Below are 24,261 nucleotides of genomic sequence, written 5' to 3'. Positions count from 1 at the left end.
AAAGACAAGTTCTCTGAATTCATATATATCTACCTGTACTCTGAAAATATATAAATGTCTTTGTTGACATGAACACCAGCAAGGTTTCAGTGTCTTACACTGTCAACACTTGGATAGTTCTTCAGGGGTTCTGTTCAGAGGAGAGAAGGGGGCTGTTTCTGCCCTGCTCTTGCACACTTTCATGCACATTAAGAACTTTGTTCCCATCTCATAAGTACATATGAAATGAGTTTCAAAGAACAATTTCTGGCTTATTTTACAGAATCTGAGCCACAGAGTTCAGTTTGATGCCTGGCAGTAGTTTATGCCATTGACCAAAGGATTTGTTCTTGTAGTTTTACTTAAATAATTTACAAATAAATTAGAGTATTTAGCAATATTTTTAAAGCCATTTATTTATTTATTTATTTTACAGCTACTTGTTAACTTTTTGAAGTTCTTTAGGTTTTCAGAATATAAAAAGCCTAATAATAGTATGTACATTTTTATTAGTTTCAAGTCAGGTTTGATTTCATGGTAGAGCCAGTTTATACTAACTCAGTGCACCATTGCTAGGGGTGGAAATGCTACCAAGGTTAGTATCTTGAATTATACAGACACAGCTTCGAACGAAAATGTCTTAGGTTTTGTAAAAACTTACTTATGAAAAAAGTAAATTTTAGAAGATTGGCTGAAACAGTGAGATCATTTTAAAGAGTACACAAAACAAGTAAGAGCAGATGATTCATAAATACCTTTAAAACTATAATCCATTTTGATTCTTCTTAGGTAAGCAAGTCAAGTCAGGTGGTTATGTGCTTTTATAACTCTTGTTTCTCAGATAAACGTGACATTTGTTTGCTCCTAACGATACAGAAAATGTGTTCATTTTGAATTAACTTAAATTTACCCTGTCTTCTCTACTGGCAGTGTAACAAACACTCAAGTTATGCAGACTGAAAGCTAAATGTCAATGTTAGATGTATGTCTGTGTGTGCAGAATCTTGACAGCTGGCTGCTGATTAAAAGGCTGCTGGAAAACTTCAGGGAAGCATTATGTTTGAAGAATAACTTTTTCTTCTGCTGGGAAATACCTGCATTGGAACTCCCAGTGGTAATTTGCAACCTGCCTTGATTACAGAATTCCCTCTTCCTGTCAAACTCTGGCCATTGCTGCTATTGGAAGCATCACGATGTCAGATTGACAGAGTGGAGGAACTGGGAACATGAACTTCTCTCCCCATAAGCAATAGGAATGATGGTGAACTGCTAGCAAAGGAAATAATGTTGGGAAGAGAGATGGGATTCCCTCTCAGAGAAGGTGATGGGACCAGAAGGAATGTGAGATGACTTTTTAAATCAAATTCATCATGGTCTGAGGATTAGTATGCTAGTGCAAAACCCACTCCACTTCTACAGCTATACATCCCCTACTAACAGAATTAGGAAGAGCAGAGTTACAGATGTGGGAGTAAATGAAATTCAGTTGTTTCATCTTCTTTCACCCTTAAAGCAAGGGAGAAAAAAAAAAAAAAGGAAATGAAGGCAAATAGAGGAGAGAGGGATCTTTTGATAAATGAGAACTTTTAACAGCATATAAAAAATGAAAAAATATGAAGGAAATTATTTTCAAACCGAGCAAACTTCAAAAAATCAAAAAACCCCTCCAAATCCAACATAAAACTCTAACCAGTTAGTTTCACCTGTGTAAGAACAGATTCTTTCATGGGGAGTTGCAGTGCAATGGGGATGTATCTTTATCACACATAAAGGAGCAAGTTATGTAAGTGCATTTACACAGTTCCTGTGGGTGATTGTTTGGGCACCATCGTGAATAGCTGTGGATTTCTTGTTTCATAAGTACAAGTTTAATTAAGAGCTATGTGTGAGTTTTCATGTTTGAGTCAGACTGTGGAATAGCGAACATCCCAAATGTGAAGCTTTTGTCTTTCCCAACTATTTCAGGCTATTTGTAGAACGACAGCTTTCAACATACAGGGAAAAAGGAGGGAAACTACTTGGGGAAATGGAAGGACAAAGCTCTTTTATCCACCACTCAGTACAGTATACCTATGGGAGCACAATGCATGTTTACCTACAATGCTTTGCCAACTCAATTCAACCTTTGCAAGCAGGGTTTTTATCTAATAGGATTAGGATGTGTTTAAGGCTATTTACTCAGCCTTAAAATAAGGCTGACATTTATACTCAACTCTGTGAAATGTGTGATTTCTTTTAAAAATTAAGACTGTATCCAACTTACAATACATTTGTGCTGACATTTTGAAACTGTCATGTGCTGTAGGCCTGCACACTACTTTGAATATCATTAACATGCTGCATAAGTGTGGGCTGAAGCTGCATAATAAGGAAATACTGTAAAATCTCCTGAACAATGTGATCATGTATAAAAAAACCATTTTTCTCTTCTTCATATTTAGACTGAAGAAAATTGCATTTGAAAGAACAAAATTGACTTTTTTAATGATAGGGAATTTACTTGGAAAATAATTTAAATGCTGCATAATTCTTGAATGAATGCATGTTTATCCAAACCAGACTACTTTTCACTGTAAATTGTGTTTGTGTTTTGTGAAATGAATGTTAATGATGTGACTTCAGCACACAAAGGCATTTGGAGAAAAGTGAAGTTGGGACCATCAGGCTACTTTATGCCTGTGCTTGGGTGATGCCATGTAGCTCAGCTGGATGTTTCCGAATTTGGGATCAAAATTAGATGGTGGCCCTTAGAAAACCATCAGGTCACAAAATAGTGGTTTGTTTTATGTGTAGCTGAAGAACAAATGGATGAAATCAAGTAATTGAACAGTGAAATGACATGACAATGAAGTTTCTATAGCAAAGAAAACACTTACTGCCTTGTGCCTGGGTAGCAGCTGCACATAGCGTTTGGCGAAGGCACTCAAAACTGTAGATCACAGTTTGCTCTGTTCTATGACTTGGCCCATCACTGGGTGTTTTACGTAGCAAAGCAATGCTAAGTATTTGTACATCAATTTATATGTTTTGCTTGGTTAGAGTTATTGATTCTCCTCACAACATTACATTGTATGAAAAGGGAAGTGGTGTTCTGATTTCACAAATACAAAAACTGCAATAGACTCATCTGTGGTCATTTAAAAGGCAGTTTGCAGATCTGGGGTTGGAGCCCTGATATCTTTTCTCTTACTCTTATGTGTGAAACAGTGGTGGTTTTAAAATGTTAGTTGACAGATGGGCAAACTTTTGCTATATATGTATGCTATTTGCAGTCCATACGATGTCAGTAGCAGTAATTTATAATGTTTTACTGACCATCTAAATCTGAATGTTTAAAAGGCCTGTATTGTCTTAGGATTAAGCTTTTTTGTTATGTTCAGGTTATTTATGCAGTCACAATCTACACACAAAAAAGTTACATTATTTTGGATAAGATCAAATCAGCAGATCTTAAACTTGATGTTCTTAAACACCATCAATAGCATACCAAAATGTCAATGTTTCTTTTGATGCAGAACACGTTAAAGTCAAGCTGCTCCTCGCTCTCAGTTCAGCTTCTGCATTGGAAAAATCACCTTTCCCTGACTAACTTTCTGCTGACAGTGGTTGTCAACAGCAGGTCCCCCTGGACCACTTCCAACTGGTGCTGAAAATGATGTGTTTACTTCTGATGTAATTGGGACCAATCAATTTTCGAGCCCATTACTGGAAAGGATGACTGCATCAATCTGTAATGGGCCAGAAATGTGTTTGTCTCTTCAACACGAACCAGGAAACAGTTTTCAACACCATTTGAGTGGGGATCAGAAAAGCTGTTGCCAATAATGATTGGCACCAGCTAGTCATTTTCTTAGTGCTGATGGACCCCAAAGTGCAGATGAGAGAAAAGGAGGCAGAGACACAGCTGACAGGCCATTAGTTAGTGGACTTGCAGCTCTTAGAAAATGCTAAGCAGGGACGAACACTAAGAGATTAATTCTCTTGCAGATGTGCCCCACTCCTTGCTGCCTTCTGTGGGTGCATCTCAAGAGGGCAAAATGTGTTTATAGCTGCTTGTACATATTTTAATAATTTTTTACCTATAGCTTGGAATAGTTTTGGAATAGGGGAGAAGACAAAAGACTGCAGGAAAGGTCTGAGTCCTTTAAACCTAGGTGTGCTTGGGTCACCTTGTAGCAGAGAAGCTTCCGTTTGTTGATTGATAACCTGGTATGGTTTGTAACCTTGTTAGAAATCTGTTTATTTTGCAGCATTTTAGTGCATTCCAGTACACTGGCACCGTCAAGAAAGGTAAAGCATTTTCAGGATCCTTAGCTGGAATAAATAGACCAGTATGTTTATCCTCAGTGGACTTTATGCCTTTTTATAAGAGCGGGAGGTTTGGCCCTATTACAATTAGTCTACTAATTATGCAATAGCCCTGAATATTTTCCACACTTGCTGAAAACTACTGGCAGTCCAGAGTATGTAATTGTGTTTGGGATTCAAGATGAGAAATGTCTTCTGTTCAGATTATCATTCTTCTACAATAATATTCAACAATGTAAGCACTTTTTATTGTCATTTCAAATTGGGGTAAAAACCATTTCAAATTTAGTTAGTATTTGTAATTGACTATTTGCAACTTCAAAACTAGACTTGGTAAATTATGTCCCATTTTTGTCCCAGTTTCTTTCTTGCTGCTCTTAAGTCGTCAGTATCTTGGTTACTTTTTCCTATGCAAAGGCCAATTTGTGCAGATGTTTTGTAGATGTGTAGTCCCCATTCAAAGGAGCAATTCTTGAGCCTTTGGTAATGTATTTTGGTAGAGCCTGAGCAAGTCTTTGAAGTGAAGATTGAGTAAGGGTATCGTGTAATGCCTGGAGGTTCCAGTCAGTGTTTGAGCCTCTTGATAAGGGGCTGAACTAACTCAGGAGAAAAGATGTCCCCTTCCCTGGGTGCTTCTGCTGCTTCCTTTCTTTGGCTGCTTGACCCAGCTTCATTTTCTCTTCCACACTCTCACAGGCTTCTTTCTCCACTTTCTGTCAGTGTCCATGGGTGCACACAGCAAGCTGGTTGCTTTGTCCTGTCTACAGCTATTCCCCTGCTCTCCCAGAATAGCTCTGGTTTTACTGTTCTAACACAGCACTAAAAAAAAAGAAAAAAAAGAAAAAAAAGAAAATCACTAGATGGAACAGAATAGCAGCTGTGTAATAGAGGCCAGCACTATGTCCCAATGGGAAAGGGTCAGCATCCAGGGATTGAGGTTATTCAGGAAATGGGAAACATATTTTTTCTTTCTTTGGCCTACCTCTGACAAACTACTGTTCTGCTGCATAACATTTTTATTCTCACTGGAGTATGACAAGCTGCAGAATGGAGCAAATATATATTGCAGACATTTGTAAAATGCTAGATGACTTTCCCTCAGACATAAGTAATAGGTATACTGGTTTAGGTGCAGGAAGAATAATAATTCACTCAGGGAAAGCTAGAGCAATTGGCCTTGCATCTAATATAATTGAAAATGGTGAAATATAAAGGACTGTCACTGTCTTATTCCTCCCTCCTTCCCCACTGAAATTAACCACAATCCATTATTTCATGTACTATATGATCATGTCATTTGGGAGCAATAAGTGACCACATTTCCTCAACTTTATCACTACTATTCTTGATTCTCTGTTGTTAGATTCACTCCATTCCTAATTTCTATTTTGAGCACATATGCTGGCCTTTAATTTGCAATTTACATGGATGATAGGGTGCTATTCAGAAACCTGTTTCTGCTGCCTTTGTGGTTTTCACCTCACCTCATGTGGTCATTAGGATGAACAGCATATAATTAACTAAATTCATGTAAAGCCCTGAATTGCAAATGCTTGTCTGTACATCTAGTTTGTCTGTACGTCTAGTTTCTTAAAAAAATTATGGGAAATCTAAACCTAACCAAAACAAAACTTCCAGTGGTTTCAATAAGCTGTAAGAAACAGTTTCTGTTTTCTTGGTAGGTGATACTTTGAGCTGTATTCATCCAACCTTTTTATTTATTTTATCATTGATTACACTTGCGTGTCACTCATTTTATGTTAAAAATTATAAGATTTATTTGTGGGCAGGCAGCCAACAGTGAAGCCTGTTTAGCTTGTCGGCTTAGCTGAAGCCATATGGATGCAAAATTACTTTCCTGTTGCCTGTAAAATATTTACCAAAAAGTAAGATTTTTAAATTTTCTTTTTACAATAACATTTCTACAAATTATATTTGTCATTGGGTCCTGCAGTTTGAGTTTGTTGCGTCATACCCAGAGTAAAACTTTACACTGGAAATAGGAGCTAGATGTAGAGGTTATAAGTGAAGCCTCAAGCTGAGGACTTTCTTGATGGTGAAATACAATCTTGAGAGGTTGATTAACTTTGTTAAACAACAGCAGAAAATCTAAAAGACTGTCTACTAAAGCAGGAATTACTCTGATACCTTATATTTCCTGTAGACTTTATGTTTTCTAACTTTTGCCTGAAACTTCAGTTTCTCAGACACTTTTGAATACCAGAGATGATTTTCTTAGTAATTCAGAATAATTTAGTAAGACAGGTCTTGGAAATTGGCTTAGATTGGCACATGTGCTACACCAAGGGAGAAAAAAAAGGCTACAGACCCTGAAGAGGGAGAAGAAAGATAACTTGTGGTCTTGGGGCTCTGTAACATCCCTGAAGTCTCTGCTGTTCCTGTGATTACTTTGCTAAATGGAGAATATTTGGCCTCGCCTACCTTCTGGCCAAAATTGTCTTAGCCCATTCATTATAGTAGTGGCTTTTGCACAAACAGAAAGATTCAGTCTTGTACTCCACATGCTGAAATACTCAGCCTTCTTGTTCCCATGACTGTGTAAAGAAGCAACTAAATGGGGTTGTGGCGAGCGAGGGATGCTGAGGTGGAGTTGTGTCATTGCATTACATACCAGCCACATGGCTGCCTGGTATTGAGAAAGGCGTTTGCCATGCTAGAATTACAGTTTCTGTTCAATGTAGCTGCGGTGCTCAGTATCATAGAGGGGTTAGTTTGTATTAAAAAGAGGACAGCAGAGACAAAATGCTATACTCTTAGAAGTCCTGTGAAATTTAGTGCTAAAAACTAATATTTGGGTCTTTGCAATGATTTCACTTTCTACTATGCTTCTAAGCAAAACCATTCTTCATTTTAATATTGTATTTTATGCTTTCGAATTTCTTCCTTATCCTGTTAACCTGTGTGTGAGTCTTACTAAATAATCCCTGTCAAGCAGAACTGTGTTGGAGTAAATTAGGCAGAGTTGTATTGAATTTGATGGCTGAGTTGATAGGTCATTCAAAGATTATTTATAAACTTCAAATGTTTTTATTTTGTTTGTTTTAAACAAAACTGTTTTTTGTTTGATAGGTATCCTATAAGAAGGATGTGCAAGATACTCACAGATACACCGAAGTGCTGAACAGGCCAGACATAAAGATGGCAACAGAGATAACAAAGATAATAAGTGATGTATGTCCTCCTGTTACTCTATTTGTATTTTTCTAGATGTTATTTTATTTATTCCAATTTCAGACAGATTGTTTAGAATGCTGTGAATTTCTGAAATGTCACAAGCAGAAAACCTGCAACCCCAAATCTGATATGGAGCTTTGATTAAAAAAAACCCCAAATCCAACAATAAAAACACCCTTCCCCAGTTTGTTATGACGTTATTGGTTTCTCCTGTTTCAGTGTGACAATGTGACTTTTGCAACTATTGGTCATTGATCTGAAAACAACGTTAATCTTACTAAAGTTGGTTTTGTTTCAGCTTTATTTGTGATACCTATTCTCAAAATAAGTCACATGCTTGTATGCTGTACTGCACTTCAGAAGATAGACCAAGCTTTCTTTCACCTCGGTACAAGAGAAGCCCACATCCCAGGGCTGCTCTTCCCCCTCACATCTCAGCCAGCAGTGACAGGGAAATGCAGTTCCTCACTGTCCTGAGAGCTGTGCAAACACGCCACTTCTTGCACAGGGGTTCACCTCTCTGAACTCCCATCTCAAATTTGTTTCCCTCCCACCATGACATCCGCTAATGGATAGGTCAAGGAGCAGTTTGAGAAGTAACAATGTGTGATGCAATTTTATGTTTCATTATGGACAACTCAAACAATAAATATATTTAAAGCCCTGAGCCAAGATTTTAAGTAACTGCTATTATAATAATTTCATGTGAGACTGACTAGGCACCTATGGAGAAACAGTTTTAAGAGACCTGAGATTTACCTTTTGAATATTCAGGATTTTCTGACAACCAAGAACTTTTACTAAGTCTTATGTTCAACACCCAAATTCACTAATTGCTGTTCAAGCCCCCTTTGAGTTAGAGTGGCTTTGGGACTTTTATTTCTCTCAGTCTGTTGTTATGATGTGTCCTTGCTGATTCACAGTGCCTGAGTAATGCAAGAAGCCTATTTTAGGCAATGGATAATTTAGTTTGTGATATCGCAAAGCACATATTGTCAATTCATCTGTGCTGTTTTCTAATGCATGGTGGAAAAAAAATTGCAGCAATTTGCATGGGAGGCAGTTCAGCTGGAAAGATCACATAACACCAGTCCCGTGGGACAAATCCCGCTCTGTTACACCAATGCAACTTCACTGACATCCAGCAAGACTGCAGTGGTAGAAATGAGAGTGGAATTTGACCTAACATTTCAAAGAAGCTGCCCCTCAGCCCAGTTTTCTTTCAAGACTAGTTTCAGCTGCTACAAATAATCTTGTGTAAACTGCAGACCCTGGCGTAAAAAATGCTGAGCCATTGTAACTCACTCTGTCTTGATTGGGAGAACAATATTTCTCAGTTTTAAGCTGTGCATTTGTTTCAAGTTGAATTTTGTGAATGCTGTGCATTGTGTTTTACAATAGATAAATATTTTGTTTCTTAAGGGGCTGAAGCCTGAGTAGGGCTCTTTTTTCAGTGCTGATTAGAACAGCTCTAAAAGTAGTGCCATGCAGATCATTAAATGAGACCTTTTCTACTAGCTTTAGTGCTTACATTTCTCCTGATAAAACAAAAGCAAGCAATTTATTAGTGATTCATATTCATTTTATTTTTAAGGCTGAGTATAAGAAAGGAAGAGGAGAGATGAATAAGGAGCCTGCTGTACTTGGAAGGCCAGATTTTGAACATGCTAAAGGAGTTTCAAAACTGTTAAGCCAAGTAAGATTCTCTGTCATTTTACAATGACTTCATTCAGATATCTTGTTCCTAGTAATGCAAGAAAATATTTAGATTTTTAGATGTTTATCTCTAATTGCATGACTATTATGTTCTCAAACTCTTTTTATGCAGTATTTCAATGACTGGTAAATTTAAGATTTTTAGGAACCAGAATATATATGTTAATGCAAAAATATAAGGAACTTTGACCATTAAAACTTTTGTGGAGATGGTGTATATTTATACAAATTATCTAGTTTTTTCTAAAATACTAATGGCATGTAATTTAGAGGCAAATTTTGCTACTCATTCAGTTTGAGTGGAACCTTACCCTGTGATTAATCCCACTGAAGTAACTGAGGTCTTTTGTGTTACTGCTTGCTAATGTGAGTAATGGGATCTGAATTTGGCCTGACATATAAACCACCCACCTTCCCTCCCCCTGAAATGGAACCTTTTATGTACAACTTTCTGTTATAGATTAACCTCAAAAAGACCAAAAAAAAAAAAAAAGAAAAAAAAAAAAGGAGGAATTACTTTAGTCCATAACTAAAAGAAATCTGAAAACACATATTCTCTCTTTTCCTCTTATGAGTCTTCAACTCGTTAGATCTACTCATAAGACTCTACTGCAGATCAGCCTGACATCGTGAGAAAGGATTTTTGACTTTTGACCTGTTTTTCTTTTTTTATGTAGTAGTTCTTTACCAGTGCCTGGCATAATCCTCGCTAGTAATCCTGTCAGACTACACTTAGAGCTTTTGTAAACTCAGGAACAAATTCTGCCTTCCTGTAGGAGAAGGATAACACCCTTTGATTGGAGAAGGCCATGTCAGTCTTCCCAGAAGTAGAAACCCCCTGCCGATGTAGTAATGTATACACTGGAACAGTCTGAAAATCAGTGTTGTGTAGCAAATACTTGTGATTTGGCTAGATAGTAAGCATCTTCCCTAGAACTAGCATAAAATGAGAGTAATGTGTCATACAGAACAAGCTGCAGAACAGTGCAGTGTCTGCTTGCAAGAGGTTGAACTCCTTTTCTTGTCACCAAATTTTGTCCTTGGATATCTGCTGTATGATTTCCTGTTTCACACTGTACCATCATGAACTTTGAAGCACTAATACTGCACAAAGAGAAAAGAAGAAAATACATGTTTTTTATTGTTTTGTTAATGATATGTTCAGAACCAAAATGAGTTTTTGATTTTCAAATAGGTTGCTTTCTTCCATTTTGTAATGGATTGTGTGCTCATTCCTCTGCTGATGGGCAAGTCTGCTAAGAGATTCTTTTGTGCTTAGTGTTGTGCAGTCTGGGAAGTAAACCTGTGCTTTCTAGGAAGAACGAGTGCTGTGCTGCTGTCATTTATAGGAAAGGGAGCTGTCTGTCATTTAGCAAACATCTTTAGTGGTTTTTCAAAGGGTTCATGTCTAAATTTAGTGAGTTGTATTCTTTATTTCAACTCAGTGGCTGTCTACACACTCCCTTCCTTGCAGCCTGTTTCAGAATATAGTGGGCTTGTGGCTGCTGGTTGTCACAAATGGGACTAAAGCAGATCCCTTTCCAATAGCTCTCTCCACCTCACTGAACCTGGTACCCCTGAGGTTGTGGCAATTGCAACAATCAAAAAATACCAGCTGGATCATGGGGCTGTGTAGGCACATGCTGAGCCAGCTGCGTCATAGGCTTCATCAATGCACTTTTTATCTCATACTTATTAGATGTACTTTTCCTCTTGGACAATGCATGCTGCATCTGCAGAAGCTTTGTAATAGTCTCTTCATTGCCAGGGGCTGGGATGGCAGCAGTTCCAGTTGAGGTCCTTCTGTATAAGAGAGCATTTGGTGTGCAATTTTAACTTCTTGAGAGTTATCAGTTTAGAAGGTGTGGCAGCAGGAGTGGAGCTGTTGACAAAATGTAACTTGCTTAAAGTTCCTTTGTAAAGAAGGTCCTTACTAAACCTTGGAGATCCAAACTCTGTGACCACTGGACCTGGATCCTGGTTTTGGGATCCTTCTTTCTCTTGTCCTCTCCTCTACACTGTTGTGGCTACTTGTAGTGTGTGTGGTGGGCCACGTGCTTTTTGAATGGGAGGCAGTGCTTCAGCCCAGCACTCCGTTGCCGGGTGTCTGCAGAGAGCAGCGTGGAGGCTGTAAATACGGGAGCGGGGTGCACTCAGCAATTCCCCACCTTCTCTGAAGGGAGGGCTGTGGCCATGAGTTGTCGAATGTTTTTATATATTATTTGAATCACTATAACACTTAGACACACTGATCATAAATCAAGAGCACAGAAAAATGAAGATGACCCCTGTGTCCAAAGAGCAGGGTGGTGGGGCGGGATGAGGAATGCACCTGTGCTGTAGGAGAGGAAAAGCCCTAAATGTGGGTCAGTCATGTCAGGCCTCTTCATGCAAGGATTGTGAAGCAAGCTTGTAACAATTACAAGATTTAAAAAATAGTAAAGTCGACAATCTCTTTATTGTCTGCAGACTTTCTGGCTTTTAGGGTTTCCATTTGTTTCTCAGCAGATGGGAGCATTATAAACTTTTTGTGCTGAAAGTTGACAATTTCCATTAATAGCACAAATCTATAAGCTGCGACATGCAGAGAAATATTAGTTATCTGACCCTCACAGTAAATTTGCAAAGTTGACAATTCTGATGGATGTAATGGGAAGAGAAGAGGATAACATGTTTTAATGTGATGCATATGGGTAGGTAATTTAGGGAGTATAGAGAAACAGGAGCAAGAGGAGGTCAGGCAGTGTGGGTGTAACGAAGAGAGAAAGCAATCAAGGCAAGCCGGAAGGCAAACAAAGTGAAAAAAATAGTGTTAATGTTTGACTGGCCCTCAAGGCTCTTCAAAATCAGTGTACCCCTCACATCTTTTTTCCTTTTTTTTTTTTTTTTGTCAAGAAAACTTTTGACAACAGCAGCAGCAAAAGTAAGAGCTCCCAGGACTAATGTATTTGCCCACAGCCTGCAGTAACAACTTTCTGTTGATTTTAAACCAATTTTAAACCAGAAACTGTGTTAGCCCTTGTGAAAACATGGAGATTGTCAATTTGCTGAATGTATATTGCATGATTTGAGTTATTTTTTGTATATTTTATAAAAGCAAGCTCTTGTTTACATATTTTCTATGTCTTCTGATGTGTTTTATTAGCTTTTTCAAAGAGCTGCTGATATAAAATATTCCCCTTATGGTGTTCAATAATTGGGTTTATGATGAATAATTTTGGATATTCATTTTTTTATGCTGAATCTGATGCTTATTGTTTCAGAAATAAAATTGTTAGAGGTAGAATGTTTTTCAAAAGATACCTTCTCTGAGATTATAATTAACTACACAAAAAGCCTAAGATTTTCTCAGTCTTTCTTTGCTTAAGCTCTGCTGGTGCTTTTAGCAACCAATATTTAAATTTAGCTCTTTGTTTATGTTACATTTCCTTTAATATCTTTGTGCTTTGACAGGTTTTTCACTTCTTTTAATATGTTTTCATATGGTCATAAGGAAATGCTTTAGCTGCAAGTGTCTGCTTCATCCTGGGATCCCAGTGGTTGAATGATTCAATTTTTGTAGTTTCTTTGTAAAACTGAACAGTTGGTGATGTCATCCACTTCTGAAACTGAACACTCCCTGTGTGAACAGCTTTGAACTGCAGATTTGATTTAGGAATGTTGCTGCAAAGCTTCAAAAGACACTGCTCTGTCCAGCTGCAATTCTGACTTTTATAGGTTTTGTGCAAGGCTGATGAGAAGTTTGTTTATCCAGGCCTTATTTAATTCCTGTTTGGTTTTTCAGGGATGATGTTGTGTTAAAAGCCTGCAAGGTCTGCTCTTTCTTCAGCAACAATTAGAGAGCAGCCTCCACGCATTTTTAAATTAACCCCCAATACATACTCTCTAAAAAAATAAACAAACTTAAGACTTTAATTAAGGTGGTAAATAAGTAGCCATCACTTAAACCCTCATTAAAGTAAAGCTTTTGGTTAACGATGAAATTTGTAGATAAGCTTCCACAACAACTAACAACTGTCATTTCTACTCCCACTATTTGTTTGCTCTTCTGCTGTGTCGTATAATTGCTAAGACCTCCCCCCTTCAACTGTTTTAGAAAACATGAAGTATTTTTCTTCCTTGTTTTTAATCAGAAACCTTTCTCTCAAGATAATTTTTCCCCTTTAAACTGCATTTATAACTTTCTCCTATTCAAAAGAAGGGAAAATGCTGTGTGCGTTACTTCACAGTGACTCATCCATGGGCTTGCTTTTCTCCTCTCCCTCTCCCACCCCACGCTTTCTTTCAAAAGGGAAAAGGAGACAGGAACACACCGATGAAAGAGAAAGTGAATGTGTGCGTAGCTTTCAATGAGATGACTCCCCTATGACAAGTCATAGTTAGATAACTGCTGGAAATGCTCTTGAGAAACTGCCAGGGTCATCTGATATTATTAATATTGTGAGGCCTCCATTTTGCCCCGAGTGACATGTGTGATGGTGTTGGTGAGGAGAGTACAGGCAACAGCAGAGCAGCCCAACGAGGCAGCAGGGCCCAGAGGTACTGAGACATCCCTCACTACGAGGGGAACATTAACAGTTGGATTAGCGGTGGTTTTCTTAAATTTGGGACCCCCCTGCAGGTTGGCATCAAGACACACAGCCATGTGAAGACTGGGTTCACTGGATCCATCTCTTTTCCTTCAGTAGCAGTGATGTGATGTGATCTAAACTGACACTAACGAGGATTTATTACTGGAGTCTCTAGATTGAAACGTATTGCTAAAAAGCTCTTTCAAAAAAATGGCATCAAATGGCTGGAGCTGGAAGATGGCAAACCAGTTGTGAGGAGAGGTCCCCTTGGAACTGACGTTTTCACACTTAACAAGAATATCAAGGACCATGCTGTCCGCTCGGTCCACATGCACAGTTTGAGGCCATTTGTTGGCTGGGCGGAAGACAGCTTGCAGTACTTGGATATTATTTGAACTCCTGTGCACAGTCTTGTTATGATGTGAGCTGATGCCTAAGGAGTAAAAGACAATTTTTCTCACCATGCTGACTTGATCCCTGGTTTCAGAGTCTTTTTAAATCACATATTCCAGCACTGCCTGATTTTTATTAGAAGGCAAGTTTTGGATACACCTTTAAAAAGAGAAAAGCCCTCTGATTTATTCCTTCATTGCTCATACAGAACGTGGATTTGCTTTTGACAAAGGCAGTGTCTTTGTGTTCAGATATATGCTTTTGTACTGGATCCAAAGCCAAGGCAAATATCAAACAATATGAACCAGATGAATCTACCAGAAGCAGTAGATATTATTTTCACGAGTCAGTGTGAAAGATTACGAAGTTCATAATGTGTTCAGATAAAGTTTCTCTTTAAAAGTGACAGTGCTTTGAAAAATTAATGTAAGTGCTGGAATCGTAATGTAGTTCTTGAACATATATGGTTAGTTTCTGTTTGGATGGCTTAGTTTTGGGTTCTTTTTATCCTGATTAATGAAATACTGGGCATAGTGGCTAAATGTAATGATGTCGTGTAAGCTAAACCATGTTGAGAGCCTTTTGAGACAACGAAAAAGAAAATAATTCCCACAACTAAAGCAGAGAAAAAATAATTTTTGAAGGAGATTGTTTGAGGTGGTTTTACCACTTTATCAGACATTCATGTTGGAATAAAGAAAAAAGGAGTAAGGAAAAAGCCACGTATCTATTTAATGCGGAGCACGGTAAATTATAATGGATGTTGCATAGGCTCAGATATCAGGTGTCTGACTAACATTCATGAAAGCAGCATAATTCAGACTGAACTTTTATTCTCTTCCATTATGCCCAGCTGTTGGAAAGAAGCAAGGCATGTGTGCAAAGTCTCCAGATGTTTAATGATCATGCACAACAAGGGGGGCAAAGGAGGAAGATTTACTATTTGTTCATTTTTTTCAGACTCTGCATTCAGTTCTTCATGTTGTATGGAATTTTTGTCATTTATTTACTTTTAATGCTATTTGCTTATTGCTTATTTCCTCTTACATATCTTCTTGTTGCCTCTTTTCTTTTGAACAAGAAGAAAAAGAGGGAAAGTGGTGGCAGACAGTCATTTCGTGATGCTTTATTACACTGAAATGAGGTGGTCATTGTCCCCAAGAAGGGACTGTATTACAGAGGGATTCCTGAGGGTCTCTTGGGAAATTTCTGGCAGAATTAAAAATAGACCTGGGGGCTGTGGTGACAGCCTAGCACAACATGGGTGACACTTGGACCTGGAGGTGGGAAGATGGCTGAGCAGAAAGTTTGATTTTGACTTCCCACTTTCAAGTGGTTGAAAAATTTATAAGTGATTTATTTTACAAGATTAACAACTTATTAATCGTATATATTTTTTTCTTTAAAAACACATTTTCAATGTTAATTATGAATTGAATGACTCTCACCGAGTAGATTATTGTTGCTAGTCAAACAGTTCTGGTTTATTTAATTACTCTAGTGAATCATATGGTTTTGTTTCTGTTTCCTTTTTATAAATCCTTCAGCACCAGTAATCACATGACAATCTTAAAATTATTTTTTTATCTTAGTAAAATTCAGATACATAAAAGTTACTTTGAAACCAAGACAGTCACAGGTGTGGCTAAACTGAGCTTCTTTAAACATCTTCATTGTTTAAAGATTTATGGATAAGACGATTGCCTTTAATAAGCTTCTTTATAGTCTGAATTTTCTGTGCCTTCTTTAAGTGCTACATGTTAATATTAGATATGTTTGTTCTGGTGGAAGGTGAAATACAAAGAGCAGTTCAATAAGGAAATGAAGAGCCACCAGTACAATCCTCTTGACAGTGTTTCCTTCAAGCAAGCACAGATTGCATCCACCTTGGCGAGTGATGTAAGTGAATTTGCTTTGTATTTTATGTGCATTTACATCCTGAAAAACCTAACGTTTTTTCTCAAGCAGAGTTTATTTTTCCGTCTTATGAACTACTGTGAGCAGCAGTCTCTGCTGCACTGTGTGTCTGGATGGCAGGTACAGCATGTTGTCCATTTCTTCCTCTGCTTCTTCTACAAGGGCCTGCAGAGTTTTCATAACCATTTTAGATGTGTGTCAGAAGATGTGACTGCTTACTCTGAGCTAATCACCTCGTACTCAGTCCTTTTGTATTCAGGAAAGAAAGAAGCTGGTCTAGAGGGCAATTTTGATCTGTTTTGGATGCTTGTCTTTAGAGGAGTGAAGTGCTGGCTTCTCTCCAGTGGTTGTAGAAGGAGGAGCAGGTCAGATTCGCGTGTCCATCTTTTAGACTTCATTCTGCCAGTTGACCTTCGGAATGGTATTATTAAGTACAGCGGTCACCCAATGTAGCAACGAGTGCCTGCTGCTGGAGCCAGATTGTAGAAAACTTCTATATTGAGTGATAATGCTGTTAGCATTGTGTATTTAACAATGTTTCTAATTCTAAAAATGTTAGCTCTTCTTTGAGGCTGTGATCCCAAATAGCCAAGAGACAAGCATCTGGTGTTTCTAAAGTGTGGGACAGCTCTGGGAAGGGTCCAACTGAATATGTTATTGTTTACAAAATCTGAATGTTTAGTAAAGAATTTATTGGAGTAAATATTATTGTAAGAGATATGCAGGTTGAATATTGTTGATTTGAAGTCTGCCTAAATCAGTGAAAAACACAATAAATATGTGTAGGTGACTAAAGGTATTGGTTTAAAAGATTTGTCATCCAAGATAGATAAGGTATGTAGTTTTCTTCCTGTAAAGATGGGCATCCAGCTATCAGAAGTATGGAAAAGTCTGCTATAGGCTGATAGAAAATTACTTGCTAATACTTCATTAAGTAATTATTTCTTACTTCAGGTGACTATAGTGCTTGTCATTGCTGAATGCAATCTGTATTAAATAAGATATCCAGGAGCACTTCCCTTTGACTGTTTTATTTTCATTTGGACAGTTAGTGTAATTCCTGAATCAAGAGAAAAACAAGAAGAATCAAGGGTTTTTAAAATTACTAAACTCAAAATATTGAAGGAGATAATCTTGATTTATGTTTATTTTTTGTTGTGTGTGGTTTTTTTTTGGGGGGGTGGGGGAGAGGGGAAAATAAAAGAAAAAAAGAAAAGATAAAAGAAAAAATAAATAATAAATAATAGTTCCTCTCTGGTTTGAAAAGCCATATGAAGTGTGGTTTTGTTGTATGTGTCTTTTTTTATGAAAAGTTTGAGTAATTCCTGAATACTTGCTCAGTAGAATGAAGCCTTTGTTGATTTTTCCTTTTCTTCCAAATAATAGTAAATGACCACCATCTAGTGGCTGATAGAGATAGCTCAGGCAAGCACTTTATACTTTCTGTTTAAGGACGGTCACACTATAATGCAAAGCTCTGAATTATTTTGTTAATCTTTATTTTACATAACCTGAATTCTCTTTCCAGGTGAATTACAAGAAAGATTTGGAAAGCCTACATGATCCAGCCTCTGATCTACCAAACCTGCTATATTTAAACCATGCTTTAAATATCAGCAAAATGCATAGTGATGTAAGTTGCCTTTATGAGAATGATCTGAAAAACTTATGTAGTAAGGAATGTAGTATGTATAGTCACCATAGAAAAAATTTTGGTACTTGCTTCATGGTCTCATATGTAGATGACCGTAGTGTTGTAACCATAGTAGTTGGGGAATGTAGTGAAAAAAAATGGCTCATAGGAAGAGATATTTCAGTTACTGGAACAACTGACATACTGGATTAGAATCACTCAGACTTCTGGTACTTGAGCATTTCTTCTGATATGCCTGAAACTTTGTCTGTTTTTTCCTTCGTTGATCTGAGATCCTACTTTCCTTACAAATCTCATTTTGCTTGAGATCTTACTTAGGACATTCACCTGCATTCACCTGTACGGAAGTGACCATTATGCTGGTTTAATATTTGGACCTCTGCCATAAACAGACTCTTGAGCGCTTGCTTCCTTTAGAGCTTCTCTGTCTAAGCCTTTTTCCCTCCCAAATGTCTAATGCTTCCTGCACTGGGTCAGGTAATAAGCCCATACTCCATTCTGTGTAACATGTAACAAAACATGTCCCTTGATGGTGCTGGTGGTCTGACATAGGATAGTGATGGGAGTTGGAATGGGGAGGAAGAGATAGGAAACCCCTTGCTTCTCTGCAATGCTGAACCTTCTCTCCCTCTTCAAAAGCACCCAAGCATGGTGCTTGTAAGCTGTTTAGCTGCATGGGTCATCTTGACTCCAGAAACCACAGAAGGGCCCAGCACTACTGTGGAAAAACATGAGTGGGTGGTGTTGGGAAGGCAGATTGGTCATGGTCAGCAGGAGGTGAGCACTTCACACACAAAGGGTTAGTCCTAATAACTAGTAGCATATTGAGTCATCTTCTGAGTCAGTGCCTGCTTATGGAAACTTATGTCTAAAATAATCAAAACAATGGAACCTTCCTGTCCGTACTTGATTTTTGTATTGCTCTTTGGTAAACTGAAGCTTGCTTTTTGTCTGTCTCACTCTGACACGTGAAGCTAACACTATTCCCTTTTGTATTAGTAGTAAATGAGTTGATAGCTTTCACTTCCTGCATTTTTCATGTGCATTTTGGCCTAATTCTACTTTCCTTCAGTGTAAGGTAAGATTGGCATTCTTTTTGCTGGTTAAATGAACACCCTCAGAGTGGTCTTCATCAATTTGTCATCTTATCTCTAAGGAAATAGAAACCTGGACTTTCCCTTAAGGCTTCTCACTTCTTGGAAAATTTCTTTCTTTCTGTTGCCTCCTAAGAAGGGTTGATTCATATTGCCTATGCCCTCATCTGAGGACTCCATAAATACTAAGTTTCTGATTTTTGCGTTGTCCAGATGCTGGTGGATATTTTTTCTTACCTTGAGCATGAAGAAGAATGCTTTGTCATCCCCTAAAGTCCCCATTATCTATTTGTCTTTACAAAAACCCCATGTTCAAAATCCTTCTCAGATTTGACTTCTTCATGTCATGTCTTTGGTTTTAACATGGCTTACTCTCCTACCTTTCAAGTATCTTTGTGTTCTCCTCCTTGCCTACCCACAGCACCAAATCTTTCTCAAAGTCTGCTTCCAGTGTATGAAATGGTCTTCCTGACTGAGCTGTTAACTAATTTCCAAAGACTGATTGCATGGACTGTTTTTTCACTTTGAAACACAGAGCTTCTCGATAATTCCCCAATTTTGCTGTTTCCCTATAGTATACCTTTCTCCCTGGAACTTTGTTTCTGTTCATCTTTTGCATAACATAGCTACATCTGCCCCAGTGTGATACATCGTAACCTGTATGGTTAATTAAGCTCATAAACTAATATGGTCGATTGAATTGGTTTGTTGATTGACCTAGAGTGTAGAAGTGTGTGCAACTTTATGAAACACATATACTGTAATACCAATGCAAAGCTATTGTACAAGTCAGCTTCCATGGGAATAAATTCCAGCAGTTAAGGGGAAATCTTGGTGGGCATGTTTGGACAAAAATGGGCTGATTTTTGCAGGTTGAACTCATCCTATTTTAATTATTTTAATGAGGAAGAAAGTTCACAAAGTGGAACTTTCCCTTCATATGGTATAGATGTAATTCTCTTTGGCATGAACTATGGAGACATAAAATTTAAGAATTTGATATATGTACAACAGCTGTTTCATTGGTTTGCACACTTTATTTCTATTGTAGAGAATTTGAGATGCTAGTGAACTACAGGCTAAAAAAAAAAGAACTTAGATGTTTTTAATTTTATGAGACAAGGTGAACAAACAGGACTTATGAGACTGAATCTGGTACCTGCAAAAAGTTATATGGTTTACCTAATTTGATTTTATAGGTTATTTATTTATTTATTTATTTATTTATTTTTAAATTTTATTTTTTTTTATTTCTGTTCCATTAGTTGAGGAACAGAGTAAAAGTATGAAGTCAGTATCTGTAGATGGAGATAATGTTCATTTGTTTCTGCTACATGATTTTGTTCTGTGACATTTATAATTATTTCCACTAGGAGGCAAACCCAGACCATCATATATATTCCCTTGTACTTCAAATGTAAATAATAAAGTTTATTTTCTAGTGAGTATGAATATTTGACTTTTGGATGAGCAGGACAAGCATTTTCTCTAGGAACTTTAAAAAGTTATTTCTTATCATATCCTTTTTTTTCATTTCATCACAATATTCTAAATACAAATTTAGCAATAGAATTCCTGTTCTGGGAGACCTAAAACGTAGTTTCTTTAATGCTGTTTCTCCCATAGTTATTTTAAATGGTATTTAAATTACAAAACCTTCTGGATTTTGTTAGTGAAAACATTCTTGGATATTTTTTTGTTTCAGTATGAATATAAGAAATCATTTATGCAAAGCAAGGGCTTCTATCATTTCACCCGGGATACAGCTGAACAAATTCATCACAAAGAAAATGCACTGCTTCAAAGTCAGGTATACACACTTATAAATACATCTTGCAAAGAGAAAAATGCAGTACTCTAACAGTGATTAAATCAGGTGCAAAACTGCATGACAGATTACAGTGATGTACAGTGCATATTCAACAAGAAGCACCTCATGAGGAGAGAGGAGTGTGTTTTTGCAGGATCCAAACCTAGTGCAGAAGCGTGAGAAGGAAAAATACTCTTAACGCTTTTCTCAAATTCAGACATCACTATTTTTGAAAAGAAAAATAAATTAAAATGACGTTACTAATTCTGAATATCATATTTTCTTTTGTAGCCATTTGCTTTCCTTTATGGCTTCTGTAGAATGTTCCATCATACCCCACACTGGTTGAGATAGGCAATGTGTTTGCCCATCTTAATCAAGAGAGTGTGAATGAATGAGGTCAGAAAGCTTCTCCCAGTTTCCAAACAAAGCATATTTGCTTTGTGAGTTTGCAAAAAGTTATAAGCTGGTCTCTGAACTTTGTGTCCTTCAATGTGATTTTACTGTTAGCTTTAAGGTCATGGCCATTGGTAGCTTTGAGGGGAATGATGGTGCAAGACTGGTCCCTACTGAGGCAGTAGTTTCCCCTCCCTTTTCCTTCCTACAGGTACAAACAAAAGTGCATTTCAGAATCCTGTTCCTGAGCCTGAAAGAGAGACCTGTGGGGCCTGGCTGTGGCACAGATTTTCTTCTTATACTAAATGTGTTGTTTAATAGAAACATAACAGAGGATCCTACTGAAAAGCTTCCAGCTGTTCAGACATAGGTCATTCAGCCAAAATCATGCAATTAGTTCAAGGATTGTGATTGATGCTCCTCACTCCAGCCATCTTCAAATTTCACAATTTTTAGGTCTGACATTTTGAAGCAAATGACTAAATGACTCCAGAAAAAACTTCCTTGTCTAGCCACCCTATTTCTCCAACATGTTAAATCTGGGAGGAATCTTCCAATTAAAAACCTCTAAGGAATATGACTAAAACAGGATTTGTCTGTCACCATGGCAAGCAATCAGATCTCACATTCTCTTAGCTCTTAACAGCCTTTATTTTCATTTTCCTAGGTCAAGTACAAAGAGAATTATGAAAAATCTAAAGGCAAATCAATGCTGGAGTTTGTGGATACACCAATGTATCAAGTTTCAAAGGAGACTCAAAAGATGCAGAGTGAGGTTAGTAAAAATAGCAAAAAAACCCTAGCTTCTCAACAGAGAAGCTAACAACATCCTGTGCTCAGGTTAAGAAAATGGATGAAACAGATTGTAAAGGTTTTATAAACGGAGGATATGGTCAAATTAGTACTGAGTAGTTCCCTTTGCTATTCTGTATCACAGTTCTTCCTTCAAATTGGTTTTTTCTCAAAAGGCTGTTGATGCAAACACTAGACATGGATTGTATGTACCATCATTTAATTGAGAAGAAACTCAAGAGGTCATTCGGATCAGAGATTACTCAAATTTTTAACTTTTGCTTTTAATTCCATCTTTAAAGAGGGAGGGTTTTTAGGTGGGAACAAGTGAAGCTGCAAAACCCAGTGTGACCTTGTGCCTTAACTGAAATGTGCTCCTGCCCGTTCAGCCTGGGGAGCTCAGCAAGGGAGAAGAACTGTTCCCGGGCTCCAGAACAGCACTGACTTTCCTATGACAGGCCGTATTTTTCTAAGTTTCTATTGGAAACTTCCAATGGAGGAGGTTTTGTGACCTCCCAGGCAAGCTTATCCAGTGCTTTACTGTCCATCCTGAGAGTATTTTCCTGTGTCTCCCTTGCTGCAGTTTGATTCCATTATTTTTGCTCTATGTCGTGCAAAAAAGATTATTTCATCCTCTTGGTACAAACTTTTATGCATTTAAAACCATTACCTTGTTTGCCATTTGTTTTCTCTTTTTACAACCAATCAAACTGTTTCATAGATCAGCTTAAACATTCTCTTTGGAAACATCATCTGTATGTATTTTTGTCTAAATTGTGTGTATCTTGTATAGATAATCTAAGTAATGAAATAAGTAATAAAGTTGCTTAATAATGTGATAATGAATTTACGGCATGGCTTCTTTCTGGATCTGTTTACAGTGTTCTTTCTGAAATATGCTTGAAAATGCACATGCATGTACCACTAATTGTTGGTTTTGCTTCAACAGAAAGTGTATCGCAAAGATTTTGAAGAAGAGATCAAAGGAAGGCCCTCCATGGATTTAGACAAGACCCCAGAGTTCTTGCATATAAAACAAGTCACTAACCTTCTGAAAGAGGTAGAGGATTTTTATTTCTTTGTTGTTGTTGTTGTGGTTAAGTTATAAATAGGCCAAAAGCAGCATCACTACAAGCTACTGAGTGTTGAGCAACTTCCAGTTAACTTGGTAGCTAAATACAAAAGTGACCTGATGAGTAAAAATTGTGGTGTGTCATTTTATATTCTGAATAGTCCTGTAATAAGAATTGATACTTTTTGAAGTTTCCTTACGAACATAAGGAAATTATAAAGATTGGCACACCTGAAGCAGAAAAACAGTTAAATGAACAAATCAGATGACTCCATAGAAAATCAGTAGTTGGCAGGACATGCTCTCTAAGGGCCTCAGTTTTGGATTTTTTTCCTGCCTGGGCTCAAGTAGCCCAAATTTAGTGACCTTCCAGGCATGCTGCAAAAGACTTCTGTTTGATAGGGATTTGGAGACAGCCTGGAGTTTTCTTTCCAGATAGATGAAGGGGTGGAAAGGAGGATTTCTATTGGTGTCCAAATGGCAGTTTTTCCTTTTCAGTAGTTGTTTCAGGTTTATGATAGTCTGTTGTGGTTTTATGGATGCCTTGAGCTGTGTGTAGTCACTTTTAACTGATTTAATTGAAATTATTATCTATCATACGTGTTACCGATAACAATAAAGAAGACCAAAATTTGATAATAAAGCTGCGATATTACATAATCTGCTTTAAGCACATTTTGTTAGAAAGTGCAGGTTTTCTGCATGCCCACTGTTTGTTTAAGAATTGTTGAATGCTCTCCAGTTGTATGTGGAATTGTAAATTAAATAACTTTTTTTTTTTTTTCCATAACCAAAAAATCCTTCTATCTTTAGTTTTTTTGTATTGTTATACACAACTGTTTTCATGTTAGATTTGAGTATTGGTTCATTCTATAGATTAGGCTTACTATTTGACCCAACTGAAAAGTAAATGTATCAGCAGAATTTGTAGTTATAAATATCAGAGCTGCTAGATATCTTCCATTTGAATATTAGAGCCAACAGTACCTTTTTTGTATTTATTGTATTAAGAATTTATGTTTTTGTGGTGGCACAGACTAATGAATTGAGGATGCTAGAATTAAAAAAACTTTGAACCTTGTTCCTTTCCTTTTTTTTGAAACAACTTATCCCAGTCTATGGTAGATTTCATATGGGTAAAGAAAATATTTTATTTTCAGATACTTCTTTGTTCATCTTCTAATACATAATTTATTCTGATAAGCATTGATGTCAGATAGACAAGTCTCAAGCTTGGTCTGGTTTGTGCAGTATCATTCTGTGTGTACATGTCTCATGTGCCTAGTGACTAGGGAAAAATGCAAATACTTGCCTTTCCTTGAGTTAATCTTCCTGCATGCTAAATGTCCACAGAAGCGGTTAGT

The 24,261-nt window shown here is 37.3% G+C and overlaps 2 protein-coding genes across 3 annotated transcripts in view; both read left to right on the top strand.

Annotated features, from left to right (window-relative positions):
- LOC308053411 (LIM zinc-binding domain-containing Nebulette) overlaps positions 1 to 24,261 on the top strand; it is a gene marked incomplete at both ends in the record, with an annotated part of 245,672 nt that overhangs the window by 172,991 nt on the left and 48,420 nt on the right. The window lies entirely within an intron of this gene.
- Positions 1 to 24,261, top strand: part of LOC308037567 (nebulette-like) — a gene marked incomplete at its 5' end in the record, with an annotated part of 41,070 nt that overhangs the window by 15,079 nt on the left and 1,730 nt on the right. Inside the window, 7 exons of the mRNA XM_080339410.1 lie at positions 7,378 to 7,479; positions 9,077 to 9,178; positions 15,954 to 16,061; positions 17,608 to 17,712; positions 20,533 to 20,637; positions 21,701 to 21,808; positions 22,775 to 22,885. Of these exons, the coding sequence (XP_080195536.1) occupies positions 7,378 to 7,479; positions 9,077 to 9,178; positions 15,954 to 16,061; positions 17,608 to 17,712; positions 20,533 to 20,637; positions 21,701 to 21,808; positions 22,775 to 22,885 (741 nt within the window). The remainder of the gene's footprint in view (positions 1 to 7,377; positions 7,480 to 9,076; positions 9,179 to 15,953; positions 16,062 to 17,607; positions 17,713 to 20,532; positions 20,638 to 21,700; positions 21,809 to 22,774; positions 22,886 to 24,261) is intronic.

The sequence above is a fragment of the Nesoenas mayeri genome (assembly GCF_963082525.1).
Source record: "Nesoenas mayeri genome assembly, chromosome: 2".
Lineage (NCBI taxonomy): Eukaryota > Metazoa > Chordata > Aves > Columbiformes > Columbidae > Nesoenas > Nesoenas mayeri.
This window is presented reverse-complemented; position numbering and strand designations above follow the sequence as displayed.